This window comes from Urocitellus parryii, chromosome 2, assembly GCF_045843805.1.
Source record: "Urocitellus parryii isolate mUroPar1 chromosome 2, mUroPar1.hap1, whole genome shotgun sequence".
Taxonomy (NCBI): Eukaryota; Metazoa; Chordata; class Mammalia; order Rodentia; family Sciuridae; genus Urocitellus; species Urocitellus parryii.
The window spans coordinates 138,971,543-138,986,607 of NC_135532.1; the positions used below are offsets into that span (position 1 = coordinate 138,971,543).

At 30.6% G+C, this 15,065-nt stretch overlaps 1 protein-coding gene across 1 annotated transcript in view; it reads left to right on the forward strand.

The window, feature by feature from the left end:
* Pik3ca (phosphatidylinositol-4,5-bisphosphate 3-kinase catalytic subunit alpha) overlaps positions 1–15,065 on the forward strand; it is a 77,476-nt gene that overhangs the window by 53,418 nt on the left and 8,993 nt on the right. Inside the window, exons 7-17 of the mRNA XM_026382822.2 lie at positions 1,766–1,871; positions 2,400–2,552; positions 2,681–2,815; positions 6,600–6,724; positions 7,640–7,721; positions 8,037–8,201; positions 8,411–8,514; positions 9,625–9,796; positions 11,992–12,098; positions 12,599–12,720; positions 14,169–14,247. Of these exons, the coding sequence (XP_026238607.1) occupies positions 1,766–1,871; positions 2,400–2,552; positions 2,681–2,815; positions 6,600–6,724; positions 7,640–7,721; positions 8,037–8,201; positions 8,411–8,514; positions 9,625–9,796; positions 11,992–12,098; positions 12,599–12,720; positions 14,169–14,247 (1,350 nt within the window). The remainder of the gene's footprint in view (positions 1–1,765; positions 1,872–2,399; positions 2,553–2,680; positions 2,816–6,599; positions 6,725–7,639; positions 7,722–8,036; positions 8,202–8,410; positions 8,515–9,624; positions 9,797–11,991; positions 12,099–12,598; positions 12,721–14,168; positions 14,248–15,065) is intronic.

Here is a 15,065-nt window from a genome sequence, read left to right on the forward strand (position 1 = left end):
ATGGACTTTCTAAGTCCCACATTTCTTCTTCCTGTATTTCTGTAATAGTATGTATGTATGTATGTATGTATGTATGTATGTATGTATTTGCCTTTAGAATTCTTGCATTTTAAATGTAAGTCTTCTACTATAAATGGATGATTTTGGTGGGGAGTGGATACTGAGGATTTGACCCAGGGATGTCCACCACTGAGCTACATTCCCCAGCCCTTCTTATATTTTTATTTTGGGACAGAATCTCACTAAGTTGCTTAGGGCCAGCCTCAAACTTGCAGACCTCCTGCCTCAGCCTATCTAGCACCTGAACTTTTATCATGGACCAATGTGCTGTTTTAATTCCTTCATTCAAATTATGTCATTTAATTTTATTAGATAGGTACTATTATTGGTTTCATTTCACAGATAAGGCAAAAAACAAGGCTCACACATTCGGTGGAACATAGAAATAAGGTCGTCTTCTAGGCAGTCTTGATTTTCAAGTACATTATACTTTCCCCATTGCTTTTAAAATATTTTTTTAAATCTACTTATTATACATGGATCTTTACAAAAATGTTTACCAAATATAGACATAATTTCATTCATAACATCCAGTAAATTAAGAGAATTTGTTTTGAGTAATTTTTACCTTGTTATTTTTTATAGTGGTTTTTTCTTTCCATTTTATGAATATTAAGTTTTATTACTTCTTGTGAAGTTATTATTTTAAAATTCAAATATGTTCTTCTCTGTATTCTTCATTTTATTTATATACTGTCTTATTTAGACCAGTAGGTTATTTTGTATAAAACTACATTATGCATAAAAGTAATTAAATACAACTATAATCATACTAATAAATTCTTGTTTGTCTAATTTCTCTTTTCTATTTGATTTTTACAAGCAAAACTTGGATTTTTTACTGAAGTATAGCACACAAACATGCATGAAAGTATACAAATCAGAATTGTGTAGTTCAATGAATTATCATACTATAAATATCATATTCACTATACTGGTCAAAAAAACAAAACATTTACTAGCACTTGAGAAACCATTCCTCAATATATTTATTGACTTTCTATCCTTCCCAAAGGTAACCTTGACTTCCCTGACTTCTACCAATTTAGGGTTAGTTTTGCTTATTTTCCAGTTTTGTATAAGTGCTATTTTTTGTGCCTAGCTTCTCTTACCCAATAATTGTAGGATTTCATCCATTTTGTTCGTAACTGTTGTTCCATTTTTAGTGCCATATAATATTCTATTATGTGAATATAAAAATTTATTCTACTGTAAAAACGTTTGGATTATTTGCAGTTTGAGTATTATAAATTATTTTTCTATAAACATTCTGTGCAGAAATAGACACATTTCTATGGTTTCATTCTTAGAAGTAGAAATGGTTCATTGGGTGTATGTATGTTCACTGTTAATAGATTATGCTTTCAAAATTGGTTGTAGCAAATTTTACCCCAACTCTTAGTGTGTAGGATTTCCTATTAGTACTTTACCACCCCATAGTATCATGAGTCTTCATAGTTTTAGGCATTCTCATGTATAATGATGTCTCCATAAGATTTTAGTTTCCACTTTGTGTATGACAAATAATATTGACTACTTTTTCATGTTTATTGGCCATTAAATGTAATCTCACAGAGTGCCTATTCCAATCACTTTCCTATTTTTTGTTAGGTTTTTCTTTTTCTTGATATTCTGTTGGAGTCATTTATATATTCTGGATAAAACTTTTTTGGTAAATTTTATTTTTCTTTAAAATTTTACAAAGGTGGAATGAATGGCTGAATTATGATATATACATTCCTGATCTTCCTCGTGCTGCTCGACTTTGCCTTTCCATTTGCTCTGTTAAAGGCCGAAAGGGTGCTAAAGAGGTAAAGTATTTCAGAAGGAACAATTAATTATGTTTACCTCCAAAAGCTCCTAATTATACCTCTGATGGAATAACATTATATAAAATTAGAATTTTTCATTTTTAAAAAATCAATAAATCAAACCTATTTTAAGACATTAATAAATAAATGGATCATAGAAAAATAACTTGGGAAAGCTTTAGAAATTTATTTATGATGGATAAATATATCCTGAGTTCATAGTGATATAATTTTTAAATACACAAAGTGACTAAATAATAGTGACTGAATCCAAATAATTGTATCATGCCTCCTGGATCATATTTCCTATTTATAATTTTTAAAAACATAATTTCAATGGGAAAGGAGGAAATAAACACAAATGGGAAAAAGGAAAGAAACTGCTTAAATTTTGAAAAACCAATATGATTTTCATATTTCTGTTATAGAGACAGCCGTTAAGATCTCTTTTCCAGGGGAAAAAAATATTTTGAGATTCACTTTATAATTTAATCTGTAGAATAGTGAATATTTTTTTTTCTTTTTTAGGAACACTGTCCATTGGCCTGGGGAAATATAAACTTGTTTGATTATACTGACACCCTAGTATCAGGAAAAATGGCTTTGAATCTTTGGCCAGTACCTCATGGATTAGAGGATCTGCTGAACCCTATTGGTGTTACTGGGTCAAATCCAAATAAAGTAAGCTTTTGTTATAAATTAGATGGTTTTCTTTTTTTTTAATGCAGTAAAACACAATATTTATATGCATGTATAGATACATATATTCTCACACATATATACATACTAATTTTTATTCCATCTCTTAGGAAACTCCATGCTTAGAGTTGGAGTTTGATTGGTTCAGCAGTGTGGTAAAGTTTCCAGATATGTCAGTGATTGAAGAACATGCCAATTGGTCTGTATCCCGAGAAGCAGGATTTAGTTATTCCCATGCAGGACTGGTAAGGGAAATAATTGAGTTTCTTAAGTAATTCCTTGTTAATATAACTTAGCATACTTAGATCATTTTCTGCAAATATGTGTACATATTCTTTGTGTGGACAAGGTTTTATAAATTTTAGTTATACTAACAAATACTATTGTGCTCTAGAACAATATTACAATAGAGTAAAATTTTCTTCATGTTGATATTTTTCCTGCAGCTCTGTTTCCTCTATTCAGAGCCCTAGCCCTCCTTCATTTGTTTAATAAATATTATTGAATGCCAACTCTGTGTAAAGCACTGGAATAGGCAGAGGTAAAGGTGTAAACTAAACAGACCCCATTAAGTATTTAGTCTAATGTTAATAACAGGCATTAAACAGACATAAGTAGAAATATAAGATTAAAATTTATGGTAAGCAGCATGAAGGAATAAAACAGTAGTATGATAACAAAAACCAAGGATTGAACAAGGGAAAGGCTAATGTTTATTGGGTTCAAAAAAGATCCCTGAGATAGTAGCCTTGAAGTTGAGACTAAGATTTAAATACTTTGTTAGTTGAGCTTGGAAGCACAGGAAATAGCAAATCTTCACCACATTAGTCCTGGTTCTCCAGAAAAGAATGAATATAAAGTAAGTGGAACTTAAATATTGATCCAGTTGTTTAATCTTGGCCATAACTTTGAAACCACAAGATAACTGCATTCAAGGACCATTAACTGTCCCTTATTTCTCAAGGGCAAAGGTGTTAGGGTGAGAGGAGATATTTTTGTTCATTGGTGTCTCTTTCTCCCATTTTCCAAATTTATCACTTTTTTTTTTAAGCCTTGTTGTAGGTTATAGATAGACCAGCCAATGAATAATGGGCCAAGAGGTCCTGAAATATGTCCATCCTGGACAGTAACAGCAGCACAAAGATGCACACTTTATCAGTTTATATCTCTGGTCCTAGTAAGGAGTTGATTAATTGCTTTTGTAAACTAAGTATTATATCTTTCCTGCATACATGATTTAAAAGATATGAGTGTCTTTTTTTAGAAGTTGTAACTATTTATAAGGATTGATATTTTGTGTCTTGTATTCTTTCTTACTAGAATTTTTCTTTTTAAAAAGTGCTTATTTTTAATAATAGAATTAAACCTACTCTTTTCATTTACCATTTGGATCTGTTGGAAACTTTTTTTTTAATTATGTTTCAGAAAATGTTTTACTATTTCATCATCCTAGGAATTACTTCATCCTTATTCTTTATTTTAATTTATGCTAAAAAAGACTAAAAGGTATGAAAATACAGAAGGATATAATAGCATAGAAAGATAATACAGTAGTGATATAAATTATAACTATTATATAAAATAGACCCTTCTGTTTTCTTATGGCTTTGCCCAATGTCTTGCAGCATCTTTTTCATAGGTATAAATCTATAGACATTGTCGTTGCAGGATTTTTGTTCATTTGTGGTTTTTTATGCTTTCGTTGCACATAAATTTTCACTTTCCACCCACAATGACAAAATTAAAGAGAAAAATATTCACGATTACTAGATAAATCATAATAGGAATGTAGAGACAGACAGTAGGACTCTATAGTACTATTTTTTAACCTCAGTCCTATATTTTAGACCAAATAATTCTTTGTTTGGGAGCTATTTTGTGTATTATAGTATGGACAGCAGTGTCACTGGCCTCTGCCCTACTAGACACCACACCTAGTTGTGGCAATCAAACATGTCTCCAGACCTTACTAAAGGTCCCTGGGATGTAGGGAGTTCAAAATCACCCCAATCGAAAAATACTTCTCTAGACTCTAATTATAATGGCTAAGTTTATCATACAAATGAAATGTCAGATGACAGTATCCTACGTGAATTTTCTCAAACTCAAGGCAACAATGAATAAACAATGTATTTTTAAGCACAAAGAGGAAGTTTGATATTCACATTCCATTATTATTCACTGGTAATGATTTAATCTCAATATTCTGTGACAAGAATCTAAACAGCCTTATATTTTGCATTATTATTTTTATCTTTTATGATGTTGAATACCAAAATTTACTTGAAACGCTTTCTAATTGGACAAATGCAGAAGGCAGGTGACTAGAAGGAAAAGGGTAATGTAAAAATTTTAAAAGTTCCTTGAATTGATCATTCTGATGGTATTTATAAATAATTATTTTGTAATTATTGAGCAAAGATGACCAACTTCTTCAACAAAATTACAAGCCATCAATTTTCAGTGATTTTCATTTTGACAGTGGTGTTTATAATTTGACAAAGTTGTATTTCAAAACAAGGAAAATGTGGATAAAAATGGATAAAATATTAAATTGTTTTTATCATTACTACAAATTATTTTGTATTAAAAATATAAACAAAAATAAGTAAATAAAATAATCCCTTGGATGCAGATGTTAAGTGGAAATGATGACTTTTCCTAGTAAGTTGAGGGTTAAATAGTGTCCCTTGCCTGAATTATTGTAAATAGTCTCCTAACTTCCACACAGTGGCCAAAATAATCTTTATGAAACATAAATTATAGCTTTTATAACTTACATAGTTGTCACTAAAAATAAAATCCAAACTGTTTAGCCAGAACCATATATTTTACATGCTGTGAACTCCACCTTCTATCTGTCTGAGTCTCCCTCATTTATTAGACTCTAAGCTTACTGGCTTTCTCCCAGTTCTTCTATCAAACCATTCCTCATTCCCTCCTTGGGGCCTTTGCACTATTTCCTCCATCTGCAATTGTCTTGCTGATCAAACGTGGACAGTTTCTTTTTGTCATTTGAATCACAAATATTATGTTCTATTTGAAATACACAGTCAACAGTAGCTACTCTGTAATTTTGTTATATAACTCGGCATACTTACATCAAGTATACAATATTTTTTCTTTTCTATTTATTTGATTTCCCACTTGAATGGAGGCTCTGTTAGTGCAGGGTCTTTTACTGTTTTGTAACTCCAGCAGCAAGAACAGGACAAATCACATAGTACATATTTAGTAAATGCTTGTTGAATAAATATGTGCAAATAGTATTTTTTCACACTGTTGAATAAACCAACAAGGTAAATACATAAAAAGCCATGTATCATGAATTTCTGCTTTCATTTGTAGCTTTGAAATTTACTGTGGAGTGTATATTTGTTTTGAGCAATATACTAATGATATGTATTCATAATTATTAATTATCCAGTTAATATATTTTTTATGTAAAGGAAACAAATACGTTACTTGGAATTATACAAAAAGTTACATTATTTTCTTTCCAGACATTCATTGTACAGTATTTTAAGAGGGTATTTCATCTCCCTTTTTCTCTTACTTATTTTTACTTTTTATATTTGAAAGCTTTGCAGCAATTAAGGGTATGCTCAGGCAAGAAACATAAAAAAAAAGTTTACATTTTTATTTTATTATTATACTGTTTCTTATTCTTTTTTACCAGAAATATTAGATTAGTTCATCAAATGCTACTAAGAGACCTCATCAGGAAAAAGGCTGAATGATTCACTACTATACCCTAGTATTCCATTTTGGTCTTCATTACTAACTTTGGCAGTTATTGTTCTAACTGTGATTGGTGGTAATATTAACCGTGTTAAGTGACTGCATTTGTTCCACAAATACTGTCTTAGATTGGTTCTTCCCTGTTGCTGAAAATGCCGTGTTTGGGGAGAAGAAATTTTTAGCAGTTAATAAGCAGTGTAAAGTTTATTGAAAATTAATTTGCTTTTTGGGGGGATCATTAATGAATAAAGCAAAGAAAATCATCTAAGATATTTCTTTATTTTACAGAGTAACAGACTAGCTAGAGACAATGAATTAAGAGAAAATGACAAAGAACAACTCCGAGCAATTTGTACACGAGATCCTCTATCTGAAATCACTGAGCAAGAGAAAGATTTTCTATGGAGCCACAGGTAAATATTAAGATGGAGTGTCTCTGTTTTTTTTTTTTCTTTTATTACAGAAGACAGGACTGACTTTGGTTGATCTTGCTATATTTTTATCATACTTAGTACAAAATAAAGCATACATAATTTTTTTATGATTTTGAATTTTTTTAAACTTATGGGTATACATATTGTACTTACAGAAAAACATGCTATGTTAATACTTATTGTGGACTTTGAAGGCTTTTAAAACTTAAAAAATTCTTTATTGGCTCTGGAAATTGAACAAGGCCCTATATATGCTAAGCATGTATTCTACTACTCAACTAACTCCTCAGGGCATTTTTTAAACTTTTAACTGACTTTCCTAGGGGTTTTTAAAATTCAAGAAAGAAAATAGTTGTGATTTAGTTGGTGTAGATATTATGATTTTCAGGAATTTACTTTTCATTATTTTTTTTCTTGAAGTCCTCAAAGTAATAATGTAATACCTTATTTTCATGTAGGCAGAAATTACCTTGCTACATGTAAGTGACGTTGGTTTATTTAACTGAAGCAGTTGCAGTGAATTTCTGCAGAAACTACATTAAAACATATTTTGTCTAGTAACCTCAACAGAAGTGGTAACTGTGTGATTCAAGTTATATAAGTAGGTGAATATGAGTGATCTAAAGAGTGATAACACATATACTTAATTTTTCTTAAATGTCAGCTAAATGTAAGTACTATCTCATTTGGATTTCCTTTTGTCTTTGCCATTTTTATCATGTCTAAGTATGTAAGTAAATATGTATACAATTATCATGTTAAACACTAGTTTCTTTTGATTTTAAAAAGGTATAGTAGTAATAATAAGTTTGGAACTTAAAGATTGAAGAATTAGACACCTAGGCCTTTTGAATAACATGGAAGAACGTTTTTTTATTTTGTTTTTCCCAACAGACACTATTGCGTAACTATACCTGAAATTCTACCCAAATTGCTTCTGTCTGTTAAATGGAATTCTAGAGATGAAGTAGCCCAGGTAAATATATATTTGAGGTTATTAAATTAATGTTGCACAAAATTGGTACATTATTCAAATTGTTTTCTTTAAAAAAAACTACATAAATTTAAGAGATGAAATGGACAATTGGGTAGTTATAGTATATAGTGGAGAAAAAAACACTATTCACATTATTTTCACAAATAAAACTTGCTAGAACTGAAAATTTTAAGCAAGTTTTAAGGTTTTTTATCTAAATGAACCCTAAAATCAACGACTAGATAATGTTGAAGAAAGTTTATTCACAATTATCCTTACTTTTAAAATATGATATATTGTCTTTCTCATACACAGATGTACTGCTTAGTAAAAGATTGGCCTCCAATCAAGCCTGAACAGGCAATGGAGCTTCTGGATTGTAATTACCCAGATCCTATGGTTCGAGGTTTTGCTGTTCGATGCTTAGAAAAATATTTAACAGACGACAAACTTTCTCAGTACCTGATTCAGCTAGTACAGGTAAAATAATGTAAAATAGAAAATAATGTTTTATTCTAAAACTATGCAATTTCCAAAATTACTGTATCAACTAGTTTTATGCTTTTAAAACAAATTCATTTTATTACCAATAGTATGTACTTTGTTTCTAAAATTTTTTCTTTAAATCCAGCTATGCAGAAACAGACCCTGATTCATTTGAGTTTTTGTTTGTTCTTTTAATTAACTAGGTCCTGAAATATGAGCAATATTTGGATAACCTGCTTGTGAGATTTTTACTCAAGAAAGCATTGACAAATCAAAGGATTGGGCACTTTTTCTTTTGGCACTTAAAGTAAGTCAGATTATTTCTCCACTGAATTCTTTCACTGTTTGTTACTTGTTTTCTATATATTTATATACTATACATCTAATAGATGTATAAATATGTATTACTAATGCACTTTTAGTTTTGGGTGGAATCATTTTCTATACTGAAAATGTATTACAGTAGTAATGAACTCTTCAACCTGTTCTCTTTGAAATTAAACAGTAAAAGTCAAAACTGAATTTTTTACATGAATGAAAGCTAAAATATTTTATAAGGTTTTGATTCTACTTTAAGTAAAATTTGCTAGATGCATATTATTGTTTCTATAGGTTTCACTCTATTATAGATTAAAATATTCCAAAATAAATAAAAATCTTAACTTGGAATTCAGAACAATAATGTCAGAATCCCATGTTTCTTGCTAGAATATAAGGTTAATTAAGAATAACAGGGCTGGGTTTGCGGCTCAGTGGTAGAGTGCTCGCCTAGCACATGCAAAGACCTGGGTTCAATCCTCAGCACCACATAAAAATAAATAAATAAAATAAAAGTTACTTTGTCCAACTACAACTAAAAAATTGTTAAAAATTAAAAAATATTTTTGCAAAAGGCATTGTATTTTGTATTCAAAGTTAGAGGTCATGAGCTATATTCTTTTAAATAAACTTAAATCTATGTCTAATGTGATTTTTTTTTTAATGTTCGAATAAAAAAATGGGACCAAGACACTAGGTTAGAAATAACTTAAATTTTGAGACAGTGTAGAAAAGTGTGAATTATGTGCCAGAAAAGTCAAAGTACTCACTGAACTCTTGTATTTTGTTATTTCTGATCATTTTATTATTTTTTTGTTCAATTTCTTTTTTGTGTTTTTGTGTCTTTTGCTGAGATTGGTGAATGAAAAGTAGTTTAAAATAAACCTAAAAAATGGTTGTTAAATGACATGTTCAGGAACTACCTGAAACTTGATTATATTTTTTAAATGATAAGATTTTAAATCATTTTATTGTGAGTAGGATTGTAACATTTATTGGACTTACAAAATGGGTTTCCTTATTTTTTAAGTTTATATATACTAATTTAATGCACACACATATATGTACATATATATATTTTTTTTCATTCTTCTTTTAGATCTGAGATGCACAATAAAACAGTTAGTCAGAGGTTTGGCCTGCTTTTAGAGTCCTACTGTCGTGCCTGTGGGATGTATTTGAAGCACCTGAATAGGCAAGTTGAGGCTATGGAAAAGCTCATTAACTTAACTGACATTCTCAAACAAGAAAAAAAGGATGAAACACAAAAGGTGTGTGACTTTGTTTTTGAAACTTGAAATTTTCATTGCAATGTGTTAGGGTGGTTCAGAAACTTAGTGCATCTGTAGATTATGGTTCTTGGCATCAAGCCAACTAGGATTTAAATCCAGATTCCGCTCTCTCTCTGCTATGTAATGTTAAATAATTTTGCATACATTATTTAGGCTCCTAAGATTTCATTTTGCTCATCTGTAAAATGGGAGTATTACTTTTGAATCATAAGGTTGTTGTGAGAACTAAACTATATGCTCTATGCAAAGTACCCATTATAGTTCCTAGAACCTGAGGTGCCCAATAAATGTAAGTCCCTCTTTTTTCCTTCCTTTCTTTTTATATATTCCTACGTATTTAAAATTATTCTTTCCTTATTCTTCCATTTACTATCTTAAAAATGACTCTGAAAATGAGTGGAAAGAAGTGAGTTTTGGCATTTTTAAGTTTTAAATGGACTCAAAGCTGCTCAGCAAATATGTCACATACACTAATCATCTGCACCCTGGCTTAGTGTAGCTAAGGAATATGAAATGAAAAGGTTTTTCATGACCTTTTCCTATTCTCTATTCTTTATTCAATCTAATCTATCACATCCTGCAATGAAAAGTGAAATCATTCTTCACCTCTAACGAAGTTGGGGTTGGAGTTGGGTTAATCCCCTTTATTAGCAAGTCCACAAAGGGCAGAGAACGTAAATGAATGGGTTTTTCCAATATCTTCATCAATATTACTGGAAGGAGAAAACAATTTTAAAAGAAAGTTGCTGTATTGAAAGTTACTATATTAATCTAAATGTCATGTAGCATATAACTTAATTGGTTTTGTTGAAGTTCTGGTATATAAGTTCAAATATTAGTATATTAGAAAATAATTGTACTATTTCTGATGCTGCAATTTATAGATGAGGGACTGGACTGATTTGTAAGTACAAAATATATTTATACATTGTAACTGAGCTAAGAGGAAAGAAAATAGGTTTTATATATATTTATAAATACAGGCATTTATTTTGTACTAGAATTTTCTTATCAAAAATTGGTAATGATACAATAGCTTAGAAACATGAAATTCATTACCTTATATCATTATTGCCTTAAATGAGTTTGTAATAAGTAACTAAAATTGCAGTTCCAGAAACAAAATAGTTTCAAAATAGCAATGAGTGATACGGTATGGGAAACACAGTGCTAGCAATAGAGTTGGCAGTGATGGAAAAAGAAATATCTTTACATCAGCAGTAGCTGTCTATTTTGTGATGGAATAGATTTTCCAGCTATTTACGTATATGTAGTAAGAAGGAAAAAACTTTAAAATTGCAGCATGAAAATTAATTTATTATTAATTCCTAGCTCCTAACATCTTTTTTCTAGCACACACTTAATGTTTTTTATATAAAATATATTTAAATGTAAAATTATTGGAATTAAAACAAAGTTGCTGATTAATCTGTTAGATGAAGGCTTCCTGAAATAAAATGCCATGTATTACATGATAACTGAGCAGTTTGTACTCTGGGTTGAAAGGATTAAAAAATGATATTTCTTTCTAGATACATACTAGAACCTGAGTATAGTGTGAGACTCCATGTAGCAAAAGTTTTTACAACTTCAAGTTTGTTTTAGCATCACTAGACCTTTTTTCACCCAACAGAGAGCATGAATGTAATGTTTTCTGAAAAGCCTAAAAGAAAGAATATTAAGTTAAGGTAGCATGGTCTCCTCCTCTAGAAGAAAGGGCAGCAGATTTTTTTTTTCTTAAAGGGCCAGATAATAAGTATTTTAGATTTTGCAAGCCACGTGGTCTGGTCTTAACTATTCAACTCTGCTATTCCAGTGTGAGGGCAGCTGATGTGTGATGAATGGGCATGGCTATATTCTAATGCAATTTGATTTACAAAATGTGGCAGCTGATCTGTAGGCAGTGGTTGACTAACTATGCTCTGGAGCCAAAGCATTGCCACTGTCACACAGAGTTCATCCTCTCAAGGGAAGGGTGCAAGTTTTGCCACTCTTTTCTCTCTCCCTGAGTTACGCTACTCTGTGTCATAGAAATCCTTTTCATTATTATGAAGCCAGTCCAGAGCATGGATTCAAAGACTATGCAATACCGAATTTTCAGTGTATAGAAGAGATTAGAAGTTAGTTTCACCTTTACAACTTAGTTTCTAAATTTGATTATGCTTTTTGGTCAGGTACAGATGAAGTTTTTAGTTGAGCAAATGAGGCAACCAGATTTCATGGATGCTCTACAAGGCTTTCTGTCTCCTTTAAACCCTGCTCATCAACTAGGAAATCTCCGGTAAGATGCTTTGTTGGAAATTTTATTGATATATTTGAATAAGTACTTTTTGGATAAAATTTTGAGAAAAGTCAAAATGTCCCATAAAATAAGAATGTCCAATTATATACTCTTCCTTTCCCATTTCCTACCCTGAAAAATAGAAATAGTAAAATTATCTTAAATTAGAACTGCATTTTTTAGAATAACCTTTTACTACTTTAATAATAAAGTTCAAGACCTTCTATGGTTAGAATTTCTGGTATCATAGTTAAGAAATTGAATGTAATATCTGTAAAATAAATCTCTCCCTGTATTGGTTGAAAATTCATAATTACATAAACATTTAAAAGTATTTTTCTTTGTATGTCTTAGGAATGACTTCATAATTAAAACTTAAGAAATTTTAAATTTTTTATATTTCAAAAAGTTATACTAGATATATCTTTTAAAGTAAATTTGAGAGTAAAAAGAATAATGAAGCTAAGGTGTACTAGTAAAGTGTTTTAATGATTTCAAAGGCTTGAGGAGTGTCGAATTATGTCCTCTGCAAAAAGGCCACTGTGGTTGAATTGGGAGAACCCAGACATCATGTCGGAGTTACTGTTTCAGAACAATGAGATCATCTTTAAAAATGGAGATGGTAAGGAAAAGTATTAATGAGTTTATGATATATGAATTTAGCTAGCTATCTTTTATGCACAAAGTATTTATGAACCATGAAAACTATTTTTCAGATACACATGTGATAAAATATAGAATATTGAGCAGATCTTCTAACTTTCATAATATATATAAAGAAATTCAGGAAACGTGACCTCAAGTATGATAATTTGATGTGCAGATGACTTAGAACATAGGGAAACAGATGCAGGCAGATGCTTTTTCTCAGCTCCGTTTTTCTGCCTAAAGGTGGATCCTTCAAAGGGAACTCATTGGTCATGAATCTTATCAGCCAATGAAGATCAGCTGGAGGTTGATCCCTACAGTTCTAAGTATATGTAAACATTAAAAAAGAAGTAGTAGTTTTGCTCCACTAGACACGTTTTCTTGTTAATGATTATATATGTCTAGAGGAGCTAAAAATGGCTTGCCTAACCTTTCTACATTCCTGCACTAGGCTTCAAATTAAATCAACATAAAACAGATTAACAAGAAAAAATATTTAGTTATGTATACCATTACACAAAATATGAACTTGAAAAAGAATCGGATGGATGAAACTTATGAGCATCCTGAGCAACAGAAAGGAATAGGAGGTTGGGGTGTCCACACAGTTATGGGAGGGTAGGAAAGCAAAGGTATTATGAATAAAGGTTGTCTTGATAGGCCGATAAAAAAATATCTCTGTTAAAAAAAAAAAAGTAATTTCAGAGTAACCCTCAGAAGAACAGGTGGTAGTCTATCCAGGCTTGTTGTCAACCTCTAGTTGTTCCCCTGGTTGAGGTGGCATTTTTTGAACCCCTTTAGAATCAGAAGTCCTGAAATCATTTTGGCATTTGCTGAACCATCATTTGAATGAATGGTGTGAGCGTCCATTTATTAAATGACAATTCTATGTGGCAGTCCCAGGGATTATAGCAGTAAGCAAAACAGAGTCCCTGCCCTTTTAGAGTTTACAGTCTTAACAGAAAAAAGGGACATTAATAATAAATAATTACAAAAATAAAATAGCAACCATGGTACAAAGAAAAAATGTAGTCTGCTAAGAATATAAAGAATGTCCCTAATTATGTAGAAAATAGGCTGTAGGGGGAAATGGAAAGATTATAAAGGGCTTTGCATTGTGATATACAATTCAGTGGTGAATTCTGTTATCTCAGTACTTTAATGTAAACATGTTCATGTTTAAGGATTTGCAAAAATATTTTAAATATGTTTAAGATTTTTGTGAAATATGTGCTCACTTATTCTGTTATACAGATATGGTAATGCAGGTACTTTGGAAGTGGGTTAAAGAATCAAAATATTGCTGTCTTATAAATTATTTTGAACAGTAAATGTAGCTCTTTGTTTTCCATGTGAAAACAATGTAATACCCTCATTTCTACTGATAGTTTTAAGTGGTGAAACATATAATTTGAATTTCAGATTTACGGCAAGATATGCTAACACTTCAAATTATTCGCATTATGGAAAACATCTGGCAAAATCAAGGTCTTGATCTTCGGTAGGTAATCAGTAAGATAACCTGTATGTTAACTTGGGAAAAATACTAATAAATATTAATAATAGAACGATGTATACACATACATATGTAGTAGTAATTAATGGGTTGATTATGCTTTGGTACTTTTGTTTGTCCTCTTACATGACTTAGACAAACTGATGATATTTCAGCAAAGTAAGAACCATTTCTAATAAAGCTAGTAAAGACTCTTCAGTTGTCCCTGGAAGGTCATCATTATGAAAAGGAAATAGGTGACACAAAAGCCCCCTGTTTTTATTCAGAAGTTGAGTTTAAATTTTCTAATCTTGAATCAGTTTTTCAACAAAGTTTTTGAAACTGACTAAAGTTTTTACCAGTTTATTGGTTTCTGTCCAACTTTCCACAATTATCAGATTATCTCCAAATTTTGTCATGCTTCATAAAGTGGGCATGAACCAAGTCTAGCTATAGCAACATGATAGATGAGATAGAAATAGCCAGTAATTCCAAATGAGGGCTTGTATATCTCTAATAGATAAGAGTAGCTAGTAAATAAAAGAGTATAAGTAACAAATAATAGTAATACCCTTTTATTTGCAAAAAAGAAAGTAGACATTTCAAGTAACCTGCTGAGGCACAAAATTAAGTCATCAATTTTGACTCTTAACTCTTTTTTTTTTTAACTTACTAGTTCTTTTTAGTTATATGTGACAATATAATCCATTTTGATACAATTATACAAGCATGGAATATATTTTATTCTATTTAGAGTTCCATTCTTATGGATGTATGTGCTGGTGGGATTTACTTATTCATTGCTTTCCTTTCCAAAGATAATT